The following is a 16,959-nucleotide window of genomic DNA, read 5'->3' as shown; positions in this document are numbered from 1 at the left end:
CCGATCCACCGAGATTTATTTTTTTGGTTAGTATTATATAATCTGACCGACGGAGGTATTTTAGTCAAAAACGAAGGCCGTGAGAAGAGGGAAGAGTGGGAAAAAATTTCCAAAAAAATTACTTCACATAATCACTCCACTTTAAATCCTAATCGAAATAATTATTAGTTAGACTTTATTTATCTCTCGGTCAAACTATTAATTACTAAATCCCCTTCCATTGACAACTGAATAGTTAAGACAATAAGAAGTTATGCCACACAATCAAGCTTAAACTGATGAAGGCATGACAAAAGTTAGGAGTAAAGCAGCCAAACGTGATATTGCTAGGATGCTCCATTGAAGCCTTTGTGGTGGTCAAATGATACTATAGGGTCTGTTTGGAAGTCTTGTGCAATAATCTTTTCATTTCAAACCAAGCAATACAATTTCAAAGTTGACTAAACCAAGCAATGCAGATAGATTGAATAAATTATGGTAATTTATGGTCAAAGCTTACTTGTTCCACAAGCAATACATGTACTGCACTCTTTGTAATTCAATTCAATGTTAATTCACAATTTATCAGTATTATGAAGTTCTCGATACTCTGAATATGAATTACAACCTAAGTTGGAATCCCTTAAATCATCATAGACATGTTTACCTGGCTTCTGAACTTTGTTGCAACTGAATAGATTGAATATAACATCTCTAAACATTAACTCTAGTATTATGCCTACAACTGATTTTTCAAATATACTAAATCAATCTGATAATATCATTGCAAGAAAAAACTCCAGTTGATCTGTTGATGTATATACCAACGACCAGTTACTCTAGTATTATTCCTACAACTGATTTTTCAAATATACTAAATCAATCTGATAATATCATTGCAAGAAAAAACTCCAGTTGATCTGTTGATGTATATACCAACGACCAGTTATATGTATTTTTGCAAATACATATATTGACTCTTCCCCCACACCATTTTCTTATTGCTTTTTAAGGCAAAAAAAAAGGCATAAAACTGATACCAATAGGAGGATACTCTCATAGTATCAGTCAACAAATGAGGACTCAAACCACGAAGAGCCTCAAACAAAACAACCAAAAACTCACTACACCAAGATCCCAAAGACATTTTGATGAATTTGCAGCTCCATTAGCCACTTCAAAGCATGTCATTATCCCAAAGTTTTTCCTTCTCCAACACTCATAGAAGGGCTTTGTCAAGGACTATCCTAATTTTTTTTTTTTTTTTAAATCAATACTTAATTAAAAATTTGGTAAAACTATAGATACCGAGAGATTAATATATTCTTTTAAAATGATTTAAAGTTTACAAGCATCACGAACTACTCAGGTTGAAAATGAAGAGAATTTATGAATTGATTAATTAAAAATGGTTTCCTTATTCCCAATAAATTAAGTGCTAGGACTTCCCTGATCCATCTTGATAATGCAGTGAGAAGATACAAAGATTAGTTCCTATTATCAGGTTATATTAGAGATCAACATTCATTGTGAACTGAACCAAAAATGTTATGCTTGATTTTACTAATCTGCAGAGTTATGTCAGAGGACCAGGTTGACTTGAGCCTATTCTGCTTTACTTCAGCAGCTTCACCCTCGTCTTTAGCAGCAAGTAGAACATCAGCTTCTTCTAATAGCTTTTGAGCTTTATCATTCAAAGAAGCACAATTGGTTGAATAAGTTGAGAGTGTTGCTTCCTTATTCTTGAGATTCAACAAAAGTTGTTCAAGGTCTCTTCCTTTGGCATCTAGTTGTTCTTTCAAGCTAGAAATTTCTACCTCTAGCTCCGTCTTCCTCTTATTTTCAGCCTCGATGGCCAAAGAAATCTCTTTTATTGAGTTTTTGAGATCATTCCGTCGACCCTTACTTGTGATAGTCTCTTGCTGAATTCTTTCTAGATGCTTTTCATTACTCTTCAGTTTGTTCACAGACTCGACAGTTGATTGGAATTCTTGGCAAGATGTCACTGCCTTTCTTTTGAACTCTGCAAGAGCCTCTTGCACCTCAACAGTCCTTCTACTCAATACATCCAATAGCTGATGTAGTCCAAACTGTGTAGCAGGATCAGAAGAGACTTCAGATAAGTCCTTAACCATTAACAGCTCCAAGGCATTGATAGCCTCTTTGATTGATCCAAGAGAATCAGCTCTAGAAGATATGGTTACATGGCCATTAACGGAGGGTTTTCTATCAACTAAGTTGATGACATAATCTGAGTGTGACCCTTTAGTGTTGGAAGAAGACTCTTTAGATTTCGCACCAGAAGATGTGGCTTCCAGGCCACTAATAGAGAGTTTTCTACCAACTCGGTCGAAGGGGTCATCTGAGACAGAATCTTTAGTGTTGAAAGTAGACGTAGACTCTTCGGATTGAATTTCACAAGAGGATACTGATTCCGGTTGGACAGCATCATGCTCATGACGTCTTTCAATGCAAGGATGGTCATTTTGGATTGTAATAGCATAAGCTTCTTCATCCTCTCTACCATTTTTTGAAGTTTCTCCTATGACATCCTCCAAAGGACTCTTAATTGGAATTATTGGTTGAGGGGCTAGGACCTTATCTCCATCATTAAGTTGAGGTTGCGTCAAAGATAACACCGTATTCAGATCTTTCGGGGGTTTCTCTGTTACAATCTGGAAAAAGGAAAGAAAAAAAACAGATGAATTGAATATGAATCCAGAATGGAGCAACCTTGAATTTGTCCACAAGTATCAACTCAGTTGTAAGAGTTTGATTTTGTATCAAATCTCCTTAGTGACGGTTTGTAAAATGGTTATTAATATCACTTTAATTAATAATTATTATTAATTTCCCCTTCCCCATTTTTATTTTATAAAAAATTGAGGTAAAACACAAGAGAATCCAGAAGAAAATTTAACCTTGACTCTTTGTTGTGGTTTCGCCATTGATTTTGAATCAAAACTCACATTTAGCATTGGTGGTGGAGGATGGAATTGGACATTCCTCGAACCAGATGTTTGTTCATATAATACATGGATTCCGCAATAGCTAGCCACCTCTCTGATAGAGTCCTCACTGTTGGTAATATGATCCGCATATGACACCTCCACATGATTCCACTCATTATCTGAAAACACTACGTCCTCGTTATCTTCAAATTTTAGCAAAAGCACATGATCTGTTGCTATCATGAACTCGTAGATTTTCTGACAGCCAAGCAACTGTTTATTGCCATTGATGCATACTCGAGGGCTAAACTTGACCTTGATATGTTTCTCATCCCCGTGTCCGATAACAAGACAGAGAGAAATAGCAGGGAATTTGTTACGAAACCAGAAAGACATTGACCCTCCCCTTGTACGATGCTCGAACCACTTTGGAATTTTTTTTCCCGGAAAAAAGAACTTTTTGTTTCCCGCTTCTACCCATTCCTGTCAATCGTAAGTAAAGAATGGTTAAAATTTCACCAACAACATTTAGACATTGAAAGTAATTGATGATACCATAATGAGAGGACCTGATTACATAACATGCTAATAATCTGGGAAGTCAAGGATGTGCATCCTTTTGCAGAAAAACTGTCCAAGTTTGATGGAAGCCATGTAATTTCTCGAAGACACACGCAGTCATCCAAAATCAGTTCCTTCAGAAAGCAACTTTGTTCAGTGCATTCAGGAAGAACTCCGAGGTCTAAGCAATTCAAGGATATGCATCCTTTCACAGAAATTCTTTCTAATTTCCTCGGAATCCCTATAATTTCTCGAAGACGACTGCAATCATCCATCTTAAGATTCCTCAAAAGATGACACTCTTTGATCCATGCATGAAGAGTTATGAAACTATTACCTGATAGGTTTAAATCTTTCACATTGAAGAAAAAGCTAAGACCTATTGGAAGAAATTCATTGGATATATTGCAGTTTGAGAGAACAAGATGATTCACGTTTGAAGACTTGAGCACCGTTTTATCACATTTTTCTTGTTCAGATAAGGCCAACCCTTCACATTTTGAAACATGCATCAAACTTAGTTCAGGCAACATAAAAATGGTACTAGGTAACTGAACCATTCCACACATTTGCAATTCCAATTTTTGAAGCCGAGTAAGGTTTTGAATTGAAAATGGATATTCCTTTATAGGACTCCCCCTTATTTGAATTTCTGTTATTTTTTCCATCTTCCCCAATATTTCTGGGAAACTCTCAAGAATTGAACAATGTGAAAGATTGAGTTGTTCAAGAGAGGTCAACATGATGGGTGGAAAAGTCTTCAGATTCTTGCAACCAGAAGCATCCAATATCATAAGCTTTCCCAGACGTCCAACTGAGTCATGAACTTTAGCTAAATTCTCACAACGTCTAAATGATAATTTTTCTAAATTTCGGACACCAGATACATCAGGTATCTCAGTTACAGATTCACTGTTGCTAAAATCCAAAATTGTCAAAAGTGAAAATGCCTGCAAAAAAGTACTCCCTCCGTATCAAAATATAGACAAAAATTGGTCAACGGAAGTTGATGTATTTGGTACAAATTTTGGACTAAATATAAAAGATCAAAATGAATAATCATGTGAAGTTAATGTGAATTTATAAATACGTACACACAGTCGCACAGTCACTTGCCTGAATTGGTTCACATGGCTTTAAGCAGCTATCAGGTAACTCGAGTATGGAAAGTTTCTTTGGATGGAAATAACATGGTAAAGATGGTAAAGAATATCCTTGCCATTTCAAAACTCTTAACCTATTTGGAAGATGTGTGGGGCCTTTGGAGAAACTACCATTTCTAATAATAAGTGTTTTGAGGTTCTTCATCTCCTTGAAGGCCTCTCCATCCCAATTTACTTCTTCACCTTTCGGTCCTTTCATGTGCGCTTCATCTTTAGGAAAATCCAGAATTAAGATATGAATTTTGCTACTTCCCTTTTAAGACAATCACCAACCAATGACAATACATGAATATATTAGGAACAAACATATCAGAAAAATTGTAAATTGGTAGCATATTACACTAAGATGATAGAAAAAACAATTGTGAATTGATGCCATCCACAGAATATTAGAAATGAGTGGATAGATAAAAAATACATATGCCATATTATAATTAAAAGAGACAAACCAAAATTACAAATGAAAAATTAAACCAACAAAATCAGTCTTACCTTATTTTCATTTAAAACTTGGACTACATCTTCACAAAACCATAACCTACTACGTTTGCCAGGCTCATGTGGTGATTCAAGTCGGACAATTTCTCTGCCCATGTCTTGTATCAGGTAATGTAATGTCATAAGACCACCTTCAATCTTTATCAGAGATTTTCCAATCAGTTCTTCGATGCTATATTTCACTGAGACACCATAATGAGCCGAAAGTATATCTTCAACATCTGCCAACTTATGTCCATTGAAGAAACAAGCAATGTCAAGAAAAACATTCCCCTCATCTTCCTCCAAGGAATCATAGCTGACTTTAAGTATGTCATTGATCTTTTTATCTGGAAATCGGTCGTACCGATCTAATGTACGTGTGCATTCGTCGTCCCCTTTTCCGAACAAGTTGGAACCTATTACTTCCAAAGCCAACGGAAGCCTAGAAGCATAACCCACTGCACGGTTTAAAATGGCGGTGTATCTTGAATCAACTTTGTCAGTTTTGAAAGCATTCCAACAAAGCAATTCACGAGCTTCTTTGTCATTCAACTCCTCCACCTCATATGTTCTTTTAACCTCATGATGTTTTAGTAAGCCTAAGCCCCGAGTTGTAATGATTACTCTGCTACCCAAACCAAACCAATTAGGTGCTCCAGCAATAGCCTGCAACTGCTCTATTTTGTCAACATCATCAAGAACCAAAAGAACCTTTTTACTGCAGAGCCTTTGCTCTATCATTGGCATCCCATTGCTGACATTTCTCAACTTAAAATCCTCGTCTCCAAGTATATCAGAAAGAACCATTTGTTGGAGATGACCTAAGCCATATTTGCGCGAATTCTCCCTCACATTTTCGAGAAAACAACAAAAACCTTCAAAGTGGTGACTAATGGAATTGTATACAGCTCGAGCAATAGTACTTTTACCAATTCCCCCAATTCCATGTATACCTACCATGTGAACCACGTCATCAGAGCCAACATTCAGACGTGAGATTACTTCATCCACTCGAGACTCCAATCCAACTGGATAATTCGCAACATGTAAAAGTGTACGATTAACCTTGAGGGAGACTTCCTTGAAGATACGCCAAATGAATTCACATTCATATCCATTCCTGCTCAGTAAGAAAAAGCTTGTGTGAAGTAAAGCCAAGCAATATAAAATGCATTATATCTATGGTTTTGTACTTCAAATGTAATATTATAGTCTAAGCGTTTCTTTTCTTTTTAAATTCTAGAGTTAAATACATTTTTAGGTCATACAAAATTTTCTCTCTTATTCTAGGTGTCCAGAAATAGTTCATGCAAATTATTCTATTAACTTAACAGAGATTCAAATAATTTAATTAACATTAAGATAATATTAAAATCTTGATTTATTTATATTTCAAACTGGGCCAAGGCCCAATCCAAGTTAGGATCCAAATCCAACTAAGATCCAACTCAAGGCAGACTCATGTTATGGACACGCCCAAAAGTCCACTGGATCGCAGTCCCGATCACCTATCTGAACCATCTAGTTCGGATCCAATGTTGATCATTAATTGAAGGACTGATTTTCTATTTCGTAAATTCCTATATTGCTCCTTACAATTTCTAGTCCTCGTCGTTAGGAGTGTTAATAACACTCTCCTTTCAACACTAGGTCCCACAAAAAATGGTGTGATTTGTATGGATTTCACCCAATAAAAGAGTGTTTCTAACAAGATAAGCCAAAGGAAATGAAAAGATAAGTAGCATATATACCCATTCTTGAAAGTGAAGCCAGCTATGCTAGCTGCCTTGTGTAGAGCAACCCTCCATTTGTTGAGTTTCTCCTTGTCACCCATGAATCTCTCCTCAAGATTTTCCAATGCTTGACCATATTTTCCTCTGCAGTGTCGTACATCAGAAGGATCAACGTTAAAGAAAACAGGTAAAACAAGCTGACCCTTGTTCTCCTCATAGCACTCTAGAATGGTGGAAAGTTCATCTAAACAAAAGGAAGAAGAAGCATAGTTCTGAGAAAAAACAATGATGGCAATCTTGGATTCTTTAATTGCCTTAACAAGTGATGGAGTTATTTCATCTCCTTTTCGAATTTCCTTATCATCAAAGAAGCTGTGGATTCCTCGTTGACTCAAAGCACTGTAGAGGTTTCCTGTAAAACCAAGTCTTGTGTCTTCACCTCTGAAGCTGAAGAAGACATCATAGTAAGAGGAACCTCGACCAGCCATTAATGGGAGTATGTGTGTAAGCAGAGGGATTGAAATGGTATGCTAAGATGATGATGGTTGGTGATATTTATTTATTTTAGGAGACTCTCTCTCTCTCTCTCTACCAAAGTCAACACATAAATCTGTAAAAATTTGTTTGCTTGTGATTGAAAAATAAATTTAGATTAGGTGCAGCTATTTGCACGTACCCTTTTTGCTACTATTTTGATTCTTAGTTTTCTTTTTTATCTGGAGTGGACTTGAAGACAACAGTCGCTGTCGGAGTTGATTGGATGTGTATGAGAACCACGGCTACTCCTCGGAGGGGTGGTGTACCGCAAGAACTCCAACGCTCAAGTCAACTCCAACACCCAAGTCAGTGAGAATTTTAGGAGATATTAGAAGTTTTATCATAATAGAGAAGGTATCTTTCACCAATAATTAGAGTCCTTTTATAGGTGTGGTGTAAAGGGACACCGAGTCCAAAATGGTTATTCAGGTCAATCTGACGTGATTCACAAATCACAACTTAAGCGTTGGAGTCTTTTCAGGTACAACACCTCCTCCAAAGAGTAGTTGTTGTCTTCCGTTGCATCCAATCAGTTCCGGTTGTTTTCATATCCACTCTGGTCCATTAGAGTTAGCGTTGTGCGTGGAAATGAGATCTATGTTACGCACAATGCCTGACAGACCCTTTATTGAGTTCTATTAACCTCGACTGAGGGCTATTATTCCGATACACCCAAAAATCCCTCTTTGTCGTCTTGGTATCCAATTTCAACCATTTATAATTTTGATATTGATTTATGTGCCTTCATGAAAGTTATAGTCTTACATCTTAATTTTACTTCGTTCTGATATGACTTTAATATGATGCTTATTACTCTAGATATGTTATTTGGAAGCAATGAAGCTTAAGTGGAAAACAATAGTACCTTATCATGAGAGCAATAAATAGTACCTTATCATGAGACCAAATATGATAAGGTACAATTTAAAAAGCTATGTTTGAAATCAAAAGTAAATAGTACCTTATCATGAGACCAATTATGAGTGGGAAGAAACGATATCTATCCCCAACTCCATAATATACAATAAAAACTCACACAAAAAAGAAACTCTTCAAAGGTGTAAAAAATTTGATGATGCTACCAAGTGTTCTAAAGACATTGTTTAATGAATCAAGAGGTAACTTTTGTTTAGAAAAATGATATAATTATTATTTTGACAAGACTAGTATTTCCAAGACAAAATTTCTTATATGGAATCCTCAATGTCTGTTAGCATGACCTAAAATTTAATGCAAAATATGCATAAATTTAATGTGGCACATAAGTTTCTGGTGATGTGCATTGATGTGGAATATACATGAAAAATCACATGTTCATTTAACATGTTACGCCATAGCCTGTAACAACAAAAGTTAAATAATCACATATTTGCTTATTCACTCATCTATGTTTATATGGATATATGAACGAGTTTTATGCTTTACAATTTTCAATTCATTTAGAAGATGTAAAGCACGTCAAACTATTCAGATTGAAGGTAAGGACATTTTACCAATAAACAATGTCCATAGCCAAATATGTTATCCTTATTATGCTGCTTTCCAGGTGCTTCTCGATAAAAACCGGTTAGAACAGAGAAAGATCACATCCAGTGCTACTCATATGAGCCAAGAATGTTTTCTTTCATCTTATTAAGCTGGCCGGTTAGGTCAATAGACCAAGTCCACTTGAGCCTACTCTGCTCTATTTCAGCTGCTTCGCCATCATGTTTTATCTCACCGCTTGAAGCAAGTAGATCATCAGCTTCTTCTGATAGTGCTCGAGCATGTTCATTGAGAGAAGCATAACTCGTTGAATAAGTTGAGAGTGTTGTCTCCTGATTCTTGAGATTCAACACAAGTTGTTCGAGGTCCTTTTCTTTGGAAGCTAGCTGTTTTCTTAAAGTTGCAATTTCTGACTCTAGTTCCTTTTTCCTACTATTTTCAGCCTTGATGTACAAAGAAACCTTCTTTATTGATTTTTTGAAGTCCTTCCATTGATCCTTGCCGGCCACAGTCTCGTGCTGAATTCTGGCCAGATGATTCTCATAATTCTTCAGCTTACTCACAGATTCAACAGTGGCTTGGAATTCATGAAATGATGCAAAGGCCTTTCTCTTGAACTCAGCAATAGCCTCCTTCATCTCTATTGTCACCTTGGGGTGGCTACTTGCACTCAATAGATCCAAGAGCTGACGAAGTTTGGAATGTGCGGAAGGATCAGCAGAGACTTCAGATAAGTCCTTAATCATCAATAACTCCAGTGAATTAATAGTCTCTCTAATAGATCTTAGATTTGCATCTCCAGAACTTACCCCAGAAGATATGGTTTTCTTGCCACTAACGCATAGTTTTCTATTAACTAAGTCGAAGGGATCATCCGAGTCAGAACCTTCGGTGTTGGAAGAAGACTCTTCTTCACAGGATACTAATTCCAGCTCGACATCATCACCCTCACTACATCTTTGAATGAGAGGAGTCTCATTTTGAATTGCAGTAGCATAAGCTTCATTATCGGAAAGATTCTCTGAACTTTCTCTTCCCACATCTCCCAAAGGCATCTTTACTGGAAATGTAGGAAGAGTGACAATGCCTTTTTTGATTTCAGAGGGTGGAGAAGGAGATTGTGTTGATGTGAGTGAGGGAGACAGCACAGTGGTTTGGTCTTCCTGGGGTCTCTTAGTCATAATCTTAAAACAAAATTTACAAAAACAAACGAGAGCATGAGTGATGTATAACAGGATTAACAGGGAAGATAATCAAGAAGAATTTTACCTTTACTCTTTGAGGTGACCCCACGATTGAATCGGGATTGAAATTCACATTTACCAATGTTTGTTGGGGATTGCTGAATCGGATATTCTCAATACTACTTTGTTGAGATACATGGATTCCATTATATTTGGCAACCACTTTGATTGGAACCCCATTGTTGGTAATAAGATCCTCATATGAAACCACCACATGATTCCACTCATTGTCTGAAAACACTATTTCCCCGTTATCTTCAAATTTTAGCATCTGCCCATCAAACAAAAGTATATGATCAGTAGCTATCCTGAACTTGTAGACTACCTGATTGCCACTGGACTGTTCGTTGCCATTGAGGAACACTTTGGGGCTAAACTTGACTGAGATAGGTAGCTCATCCGCCTGCCCAATAACAAGGCACAGACAAATTGCAGGGAATCTGTTACGAAACCAGAAAGATATTGAATCTCCACTTGTACGGTGTGAAAACCACTCTGGAATCTTTGTTCCTGGCAAAGAAAACATCTTGTTTCCGGCTTCAATCATTTCCTGTCGGTGATAAGTTTAGAAACTGTTAAAAGTTAATCTAGAAGTTTGAGATATTGATAGGAATTGATACCCATTTGATAGAAACTGATATTAATGATCAAAAAAGTGAAGAATTCAATCTAGAAAAATATATTAAGAAATGTTAGAAACTTATAAAAGGTTACTATGGGGATGATAAAAGCTTATAAATAGCATCGATCGATTTAAAGTTATGTAAGTATTTTCACGTATACCAAAACACTCCATCAACCAATCTGCCTGATACATTATAGCATCAACTATTTGTAGAGAAAATACCATAATAATCAACATGAAATTATGAATACAACTCAGCATATTAATTAAATAAAATAAAACAGAGATCAAAAGAGGAACCTGATTCACTAACAAGCTTGCACACTGAGAAGTCAATAAAGTGCAGTTTTTGGCAGAGAAATGATCCAAGTTTGGCAGAACCCTGTCAATTTCTCGAAGATAAATACAGTCGTCCAGAATAAGTTCTCTCAAAGATTGACATTCTTCTGTAAGGTCTATGTATTTCAAGGATTTGCATCGTTTTGCAGAAAGTGTTTCTAATTTGCATGGTATCACTGTAATTTCTCGTATATGCACGCAGTCATCTATCTTTAGGTTCCTGAGAAAGTGACACTCTTTGATGCATGCGTGAAGAATAGTGAAATTATTCCCGGATAGGTCCAAATCTTTCACATTGGCAAACCAAGACAGACCTATGGGAAGGAAATCATCTGATAAATTGCAGTAGGACAGAATAAGAAATTCTGTCTTCGAAGACTTGGTCTCCCATTCTTCACTTATGTCCGGTTTAGATAACCACAACCCTTCACATCTCGAAACACACATCAAACCAAGTTGTGAAAACATGGCAATGCTACTTGGTAACTGAACCATTCCACAGATTTGTAGTTCTAATTTTCGAAGCCGATTAAGGTTTTGAATTGAAGATGGCAATTCTTTTATAGGACTTCCGATTATACGAAGCTCTGTTAAGTTTTCCATCTTCCCCAATATTTCTGGGAAACTCTCGAGAGTTGAGCAATGTGAAAAGTTGAGCTGTTTAAGAGAGGTCAATATGATGGGTGGAAAAGTCTTCAGATTCTTGCAGTGAAAAGCATCCAAGTATCTAAGTTTATCCAGAAATCCAACTGACTCATGAATTTTCGATAATTTCTCACAATCTCTAAATGACAATTTCTCTAAATTTGGGAGGCCAGATACATCAGGTATACGAGTTATTGATTCACAGTTGCTGAAATTCAAAACCTTTAGACAAATAAACCGCTGCAATGGGGGAAAAAGACATGACACCAACGAAAAATCAGAAGAATTTGAAGTGAATTTATTAATATACAACAAACAAACATAATACTTGCCTGAATTGGTTCAATTACCACCATGCAACTTGCAGGTAACTCAAGTATGGCGAGCTTCTTTGGATGAAAATCATTTGGTAATGATGTTGAAGGATACCCCCGCCATTTCAACACTTTTAAACTGTTGGGAAGATATGTGGGGCCTGTGTTAAAACAACCACTTTCAATAATAAGTATTCTGAGGTTTTGCATCTTCTTTAAAGCTTCTCCATCCCAATATACTTCTTTACCGTCATCTTTGGGGAAATTCAGAAATAAGCTTTCAATTGTACTAGAACCCTTTTAAGAAAAAAAAAGTACAGGTCGATCACAATATGATTATAAATACTTAGAATTCAACATGCATTCAGAGACAAACTAAGATATCATGAAGCATTAAAAAAAAAAATCCGATGTCAACAAAAGATAAGAAACAGAGATGATAATACAGATAAAATAATAAAACCATCTTATATCAGTAGATTACTCACCGAATTTTCTTGTAAAACATGAAGTACATCTTCATAGGACCATAACCTACTACGTTTGCCAGGCTCAATTGGTGATTCCTGTCGGACAATTTCTCTACCCATGTCCTGTATCAAGTTATGTAATGCCACAAGACCACCATCAATCTTTATGAGAGATTTTTCAATCAATTCTTCAATACTATATTTTGTAGATTCCCCATAACGAGCCGAAAGCATATCCGTGACATCTTCTAACTTATGTCCATTGAAGAAACAAGCAATATCAAGAAAAATACTCTGTTCTTCTTCCTCCAAGGAATCATAGCTTATCTTGAGTACCGTTTGGATATGTTTCTCAGGAACTCTTTCATACAGATCCAATGCACTTATCCATTCATCTATACTTCTGCCAAACAAGTAGGAGCCTACTACTTGCAAAGCTAATGGAAGCCCAGAGGCAAAAGTCAATGCACGTTTTAAAACGTCTGCATAACTTGGATCGACTTGGTCGGTTTTGAAAGCATTCCAACAAAGCAAATCAAGAGATTCTCTTTCATTTAATGCCTCCACCGGATATGCTCTTTCAACACCATGACTGGCTAGCAAATGCTTGTCCCGTGTTGTAATGATGACTCTGCTTCCAGAACCAAACCAATCAGATACCCCTGCAATGACCTGTAGCTGCTTCAAATCGTCAACATCATCAAGAACCAAGAGAACCTTTTTCCGGCAGAGCCTCTGCCTTATGACTGAAATTCCGTCAGTCAGATGTCCAATGTTTATATGTTCATCTCGACATATCTCATAAAGCATAGTCTGCTGGAGATGCACTAACCCAAATTTCATAGAATTTCCTCTAACATCCTCGAGGAAACACAGACCTTCAAACTGGTAACTTATTGAATTATACACTGCTCGAGCAACAGTAGTTTTACCAATTCCACCTATACCGTGGATGCCTACCATGTGGACTAAATCATCGGAACCAAGATCCAGAAGTGAGTTTACTTTGTGCACTCGAGACTCGATTCCGACAGGGTAATCAGCAATATGTAAAAGAACATGAGTAACTTTTCTATAGATTTCCTCAACGATAGTCTCAATAAATTCATGTTCACGTCCGTCCCTCCTGCATGCCGAATCAAAGATGCTTGTGTGAAGTTAGAAGAATTTTAGTTTCATGTATGCATGGTTCCATTTTCATTTTATTTTATTCTTAATTATAAGTTAATACACAAGGATAATGAAGGATTTCTTGTTGAGTAAACCAACAATTTGGCCCCTGTTACTCTCAAATTAGGCTTTGTTTGGGAGTTTGGAAGGGAGGGCTTTTGGGGGTGCTAAATATATGGGAAAATGAAGAAATTTTTCACGTTCTTTGAAATATTTTTCTGAGAATGAAAAGGCAATGCTTAAGATTAATATATTTTAAATTTGAAGAATATTATAACAATGTAGATTAAATTTGAAGATTTCATATAAACCTTCTCCAATATATTTTTTAAGTTCCCCAAATTAGGCTGATTTTTTCATCATGGAGAAAAATGAATCCGCAAAGCCTTCTCCTCCCAATGTTCTTTACTTCTTCCACTTGCTCCTTCCTTTTTCCCAAAGCCCTCCCTCCCCTCCAAACACAAAACCTTACTCTCAAACTCTATTAGTATTTCAAAAAAGTCAATTTCCTAGCCAAAAGTTTCGGTAGCATGGTAACGTGGCCCATTAGTAAATGACACTGTATGTTGACGTAGTTAGATGACAGATACTAACTAAGTACGAAGCACAGATACGGACACAGACACCGGACATGACACCGGACACGCCGAAACCCCTAATAATTTAAGAAAATCACATAATTCAGTGTAATTATATGTGTCGGTGTCGGACACGACACATGTCCAACACCAAGACACGTCTAATCCGAGGAGTGTTTGTGCTTCATAAACTAAGGGACCTATCTGAGCAACTTTTGACAGAGACAAACTATTTTGAAATATTAATAGAATAAAAAAAGTGTAATTCTAAATTGAAATGCGATGAATAACAATACCCAATCTTGAAACGAAAACCGGAGAGTTGAGCAGCCATCTGTAGAGCCGACCTCCATTTTTCAACCTCCTGGATGTCATCCTTAAACGTCTGTTCATGCTTAGCCAATGCCTCACCGTAACTTCCTTTGCAGTGCCGAATATCAGAAGGATAGACATCATAAAAAACCGGGAACACAAACCGACCATTCTTTACATCCTTCTCTTCAAAGCAGCCTAGGATCGCGGTGAGTTCCTTCAAACAAAAGGAAGAAAAAGCGTAGTTCTTAGAGAGAACAACGATGGCGATCCTGGATTGTTTGATTGCATTGACAAGTGATGATGGAGTGGTTTCGTCTCCTTTGTCGTCGAAGAAAGTGTTGATTCCTCTTTGAACGAGAGCATGGAAGAGATGTGAAGTAAAACCGCATTGTGTATCTTCGCCTCTGAAGCTTAGATACACATCGTAGGTGAAGGAACCTCGCCCACCCATTAGATTATATAGATCAATGGAGTTTCTAACACTGCTCAGAGTCAACGGTTGCAACACAAAGATTAAGAAGAGAGGTTGAAAATACCGGTTTCTCTTAATTGTCTTTATTGCCTTCCTATGTACTGCGGTCTTTGTTATAAGAAACAATTGACTTTTTTGGTTCAATGTGTAAGTGATGTATCTAGTCTATATTTACAATAAGATACATTAATTATTCTATGAACCTAAAAAGTCAACTTTTTCTTATAATAAGGACCGGAGGGAGTACTCCCAAACTATAATGACTTTAGCCATCCCTATACTAGTCACTTTTTAAAGAAAAAGTTGTCTAATCATTACATGAGTAACATCTAATATTTCAAAACAAAATTTCTTTGTAGATTTCTTAAGGCGCTTTTAGTAAGACCAAACGCAGAAATACTACCTCCGTTCCTTTTTAATTGTCACTTTTTGACATTTTACATAAACCAAGACAATCAATAATTGTTTCTACTTTTGATGCAATAAGTCATACTTTTACTATAATGACCTTATTAATTTAACATCTCATTTTATATATTTCTCTCTCCGCAATAAATAACAAAGGATAATATTGGTAAAACAGCATTTAATGATGCATTGAACTTTGAAAGTGACAATTAAATAGGAACAAAAAATTTCTCCAAAAAAGACACTTAAAAAGGAACGGAGGGAGTATAGTTTTAGTGTTACTTAACTTAGTTGACAACAGATACAATGCATTGTTATGCGTTCAAATCCTCTTTATTTATAAAAATTAATGAAGATTACCATTATAAATTAGACATTAAAAGAGATAAACACAAAAAAAGTAAGTGGTGAGTTCTATCATTAATTGGTTCCACCGTCATTAATATTTTTTTAAAAAAATTGTTTTCTTTACCTCTACAAATAGAATAAATGGAGAAGAGTTTAAATAGAGAGAATTATAACTACATTGTTATAGGTATGATTTGAGCCTCAAACATCCAGAGTTAGAATGCTCTCCATTCATGATTCTCACCATTTCTTCTATTTATAGAGATAAAGACACAATTTTTTTTTTAAAAAAAGTATAAAATAATTAAGGTTAATTAAGTAAATGATCCCTATAAATATTCAGAATTTTGTTTTTAGTACCTACAAAATATAATCACATTTTTTAGTCTCTGTGACATTTTCCTTAAGCATTTTAGGGACCAAAAATGTTGACAAAATTTTTTTATAAGGAATGAAAATGCTGACGAAAAATTTTATAGAGACTAAAAAGTTTGATTTTCTTTTTATAAGGACTAAAAACGAAATTCTGAATATTTATATGGATCAATTACTTAATTAACCCAATAATTAATAATGATAAGACCCACTAAGAGGTACTCCCTCCGGTCACTATTATAAGCAAAAAAAACTACTTTTTAAGTTTATTGAATGAGTGATGTATGTGGTCATTAATATAAACCACATACATCATTTATTCAATGAACTTAAAAAGTAGTTTTTTTTTCTTATAATAGTGACCGGAGGGAGTAAGACATGGTGGCTATTTTAATTTTTTTTTTTGAATAAACACGGTGGCTATTTTTTTTTTTTGCCTATCTCTATCTCCAAATTGCATATTTCATTTATTTTGATAAATGGAGAGATCTTTATTCAGACATCTCACATATTCACTTTAAAAAGTGAATTCTAATCACTAGCCTATTTGATCAGGAAAAAAAAATATAGTTATAGTTGTATAAAAAACATTAATTGTGAGTTATTTTACAAAAATGTCATTCAATAATAGTATGAAAAACATAAATTAAAAGAATTGAAAAAAGATAAAGTAAGTAAATAGTAAAAGACATAATTGAAAAATGATGATTAATGATTCTTTGCTATTATAAAATGACATATAATTTGCAATAAAACAAATTTTGTTA

At 35.6% G+C, this 16,959-nt stretch overlaps 2 protein-coding genes across 3 annotated transcripts; both read right to left on the bottom strand.

Moving 5' to 3' along the window:
• Window positions 1-1,349: 1,349 nt before the first annotated feature.
• Window positions 1,350-8,536, bottom strand: LOC146898540 (TMV resistance protein N-like). Its single transcript, XM_085732493.1, has 6 exons — window positions 6,886-8,536; window positions 5,147-6,254; window positions 4,608-4,907; window positions 3,500-4,441; window positions 2,901-3,413; window positions 1,350-2,654 (listed from the first exon to the last, which is right to left on the bottom strand). Exons 1-6 carry the CDS (start codon window positions 7,353-7,355, stop codon window positions 1,497-1,499), a joined length of 4,491 nt encoding a protein of 1,496 aa, XP_085588619.1. The 5' UTR covers window positions 7,356-8,536; the 3' UTR covers window positions 1,350-1,496.
• Window positions 8,537-8,630: 94 nt separating this feature from the next.
• On the bottom strand, window positions 8,631-16,144 carry LOC146898539 (TMV resistance protein N-like). Of its 2 annotated transcripts, XR_015021433.1 has the most exons (7): window positions 14,571-15,156; window positions 12,545-13,652; window positions 12,075-12,353; window positions 11,059-11,982; window positions 10,159-10,683; window positions 8,898-10,073; window positions 8,631-8,742 (listed from the first exon to the last, which is right to left on the bottom strand). XR_015021433.1 is itself a non-coding variant. In XM_085732494.1 (6 exons), exons 1-6 carry the CDS (start codon window positions 15,038-15,040, stop codon window positions 9,000-9,002), a joined length of 4,380 nt encoding a protein of 1,459 aa, XP_085588620.1. In that variant the 5' UTR covers window positions 15,041-16,144; the 3' UTR covers window positions 8,758-8,999. The 2 variants fall into 2 exon arrangements, 1 of the variants encoding a protein (XP_085588620.1); XM_085732494.1 differs by lacking the exon at window positions 8,631-8,742 and having other exon boundaries at window positions 8,758-10,073; window positions 14,571-16,144.
• Between the last annotated feature and the right edge of the window lie 815 nt (window positions 16,145-16,959).

This window comes from Medicago sativa, chromosome 8 (genome assembly GCF_051527215.1).
Source record: "Medicago sativa cultivar Bolivia chromosome 8, Bolivia_mono, whole genome shotgun sequence".
NCBI classification, from domain to species: Eukaryota; Viridiplantae; Streptophyta; class Magnoliopsida; order Fabales; family Fabaceae; genus Medicago; species Medicago sativa.
Note: the sequence above shows the minus strand (reverse complement) of the source record. Positions and strands in the feature narration are given on the sequence as shown.

Coding starts and splice junctions, on each gene's coding strand:
- LOC146898539 (XM_085732494.1), bottom strand. CDS start 15,040: ATGGGTGGGCGAGGTTCCTTCACCTACGATGTGTATCTAAGCTTCAGA. Junction 12,354..12,544: donor ATGTTTTACAAGAAAATTCG/GTGAGTAATCTA, acceptor TTTTCTTAAAAG/GGTTCTAGTACAATTGAAAG. Junction 10,684..11,058: donor CAAGCTTGTTAGTGAATCAG/GTTCCTCTTTTG, acceptor TATCACCGACAG/GAAATGATTGAAGCCGGAAA.
- LOC146898540 (XM_085732493.1), bottom strand. CDS start 7,355: ATGGCTGGTCGAGGTTCCTCTTACTATGATGTCTTCTTCAGCTTCAGA. Junction 6,255..6,885: donor GGCTTCACTTTCAAGAATGG/GTATATATGCTA, acceptor CTTACTGAGCAG/GAATGGATATGAATGTGAAT. Junction 2,655..2,900: donor AACCACAACAAAGAGTCAAG/GTTAAATTTTCT, acceptor TCCTTTTTCCAG/ATTGTAACAGAGAAACCCCC.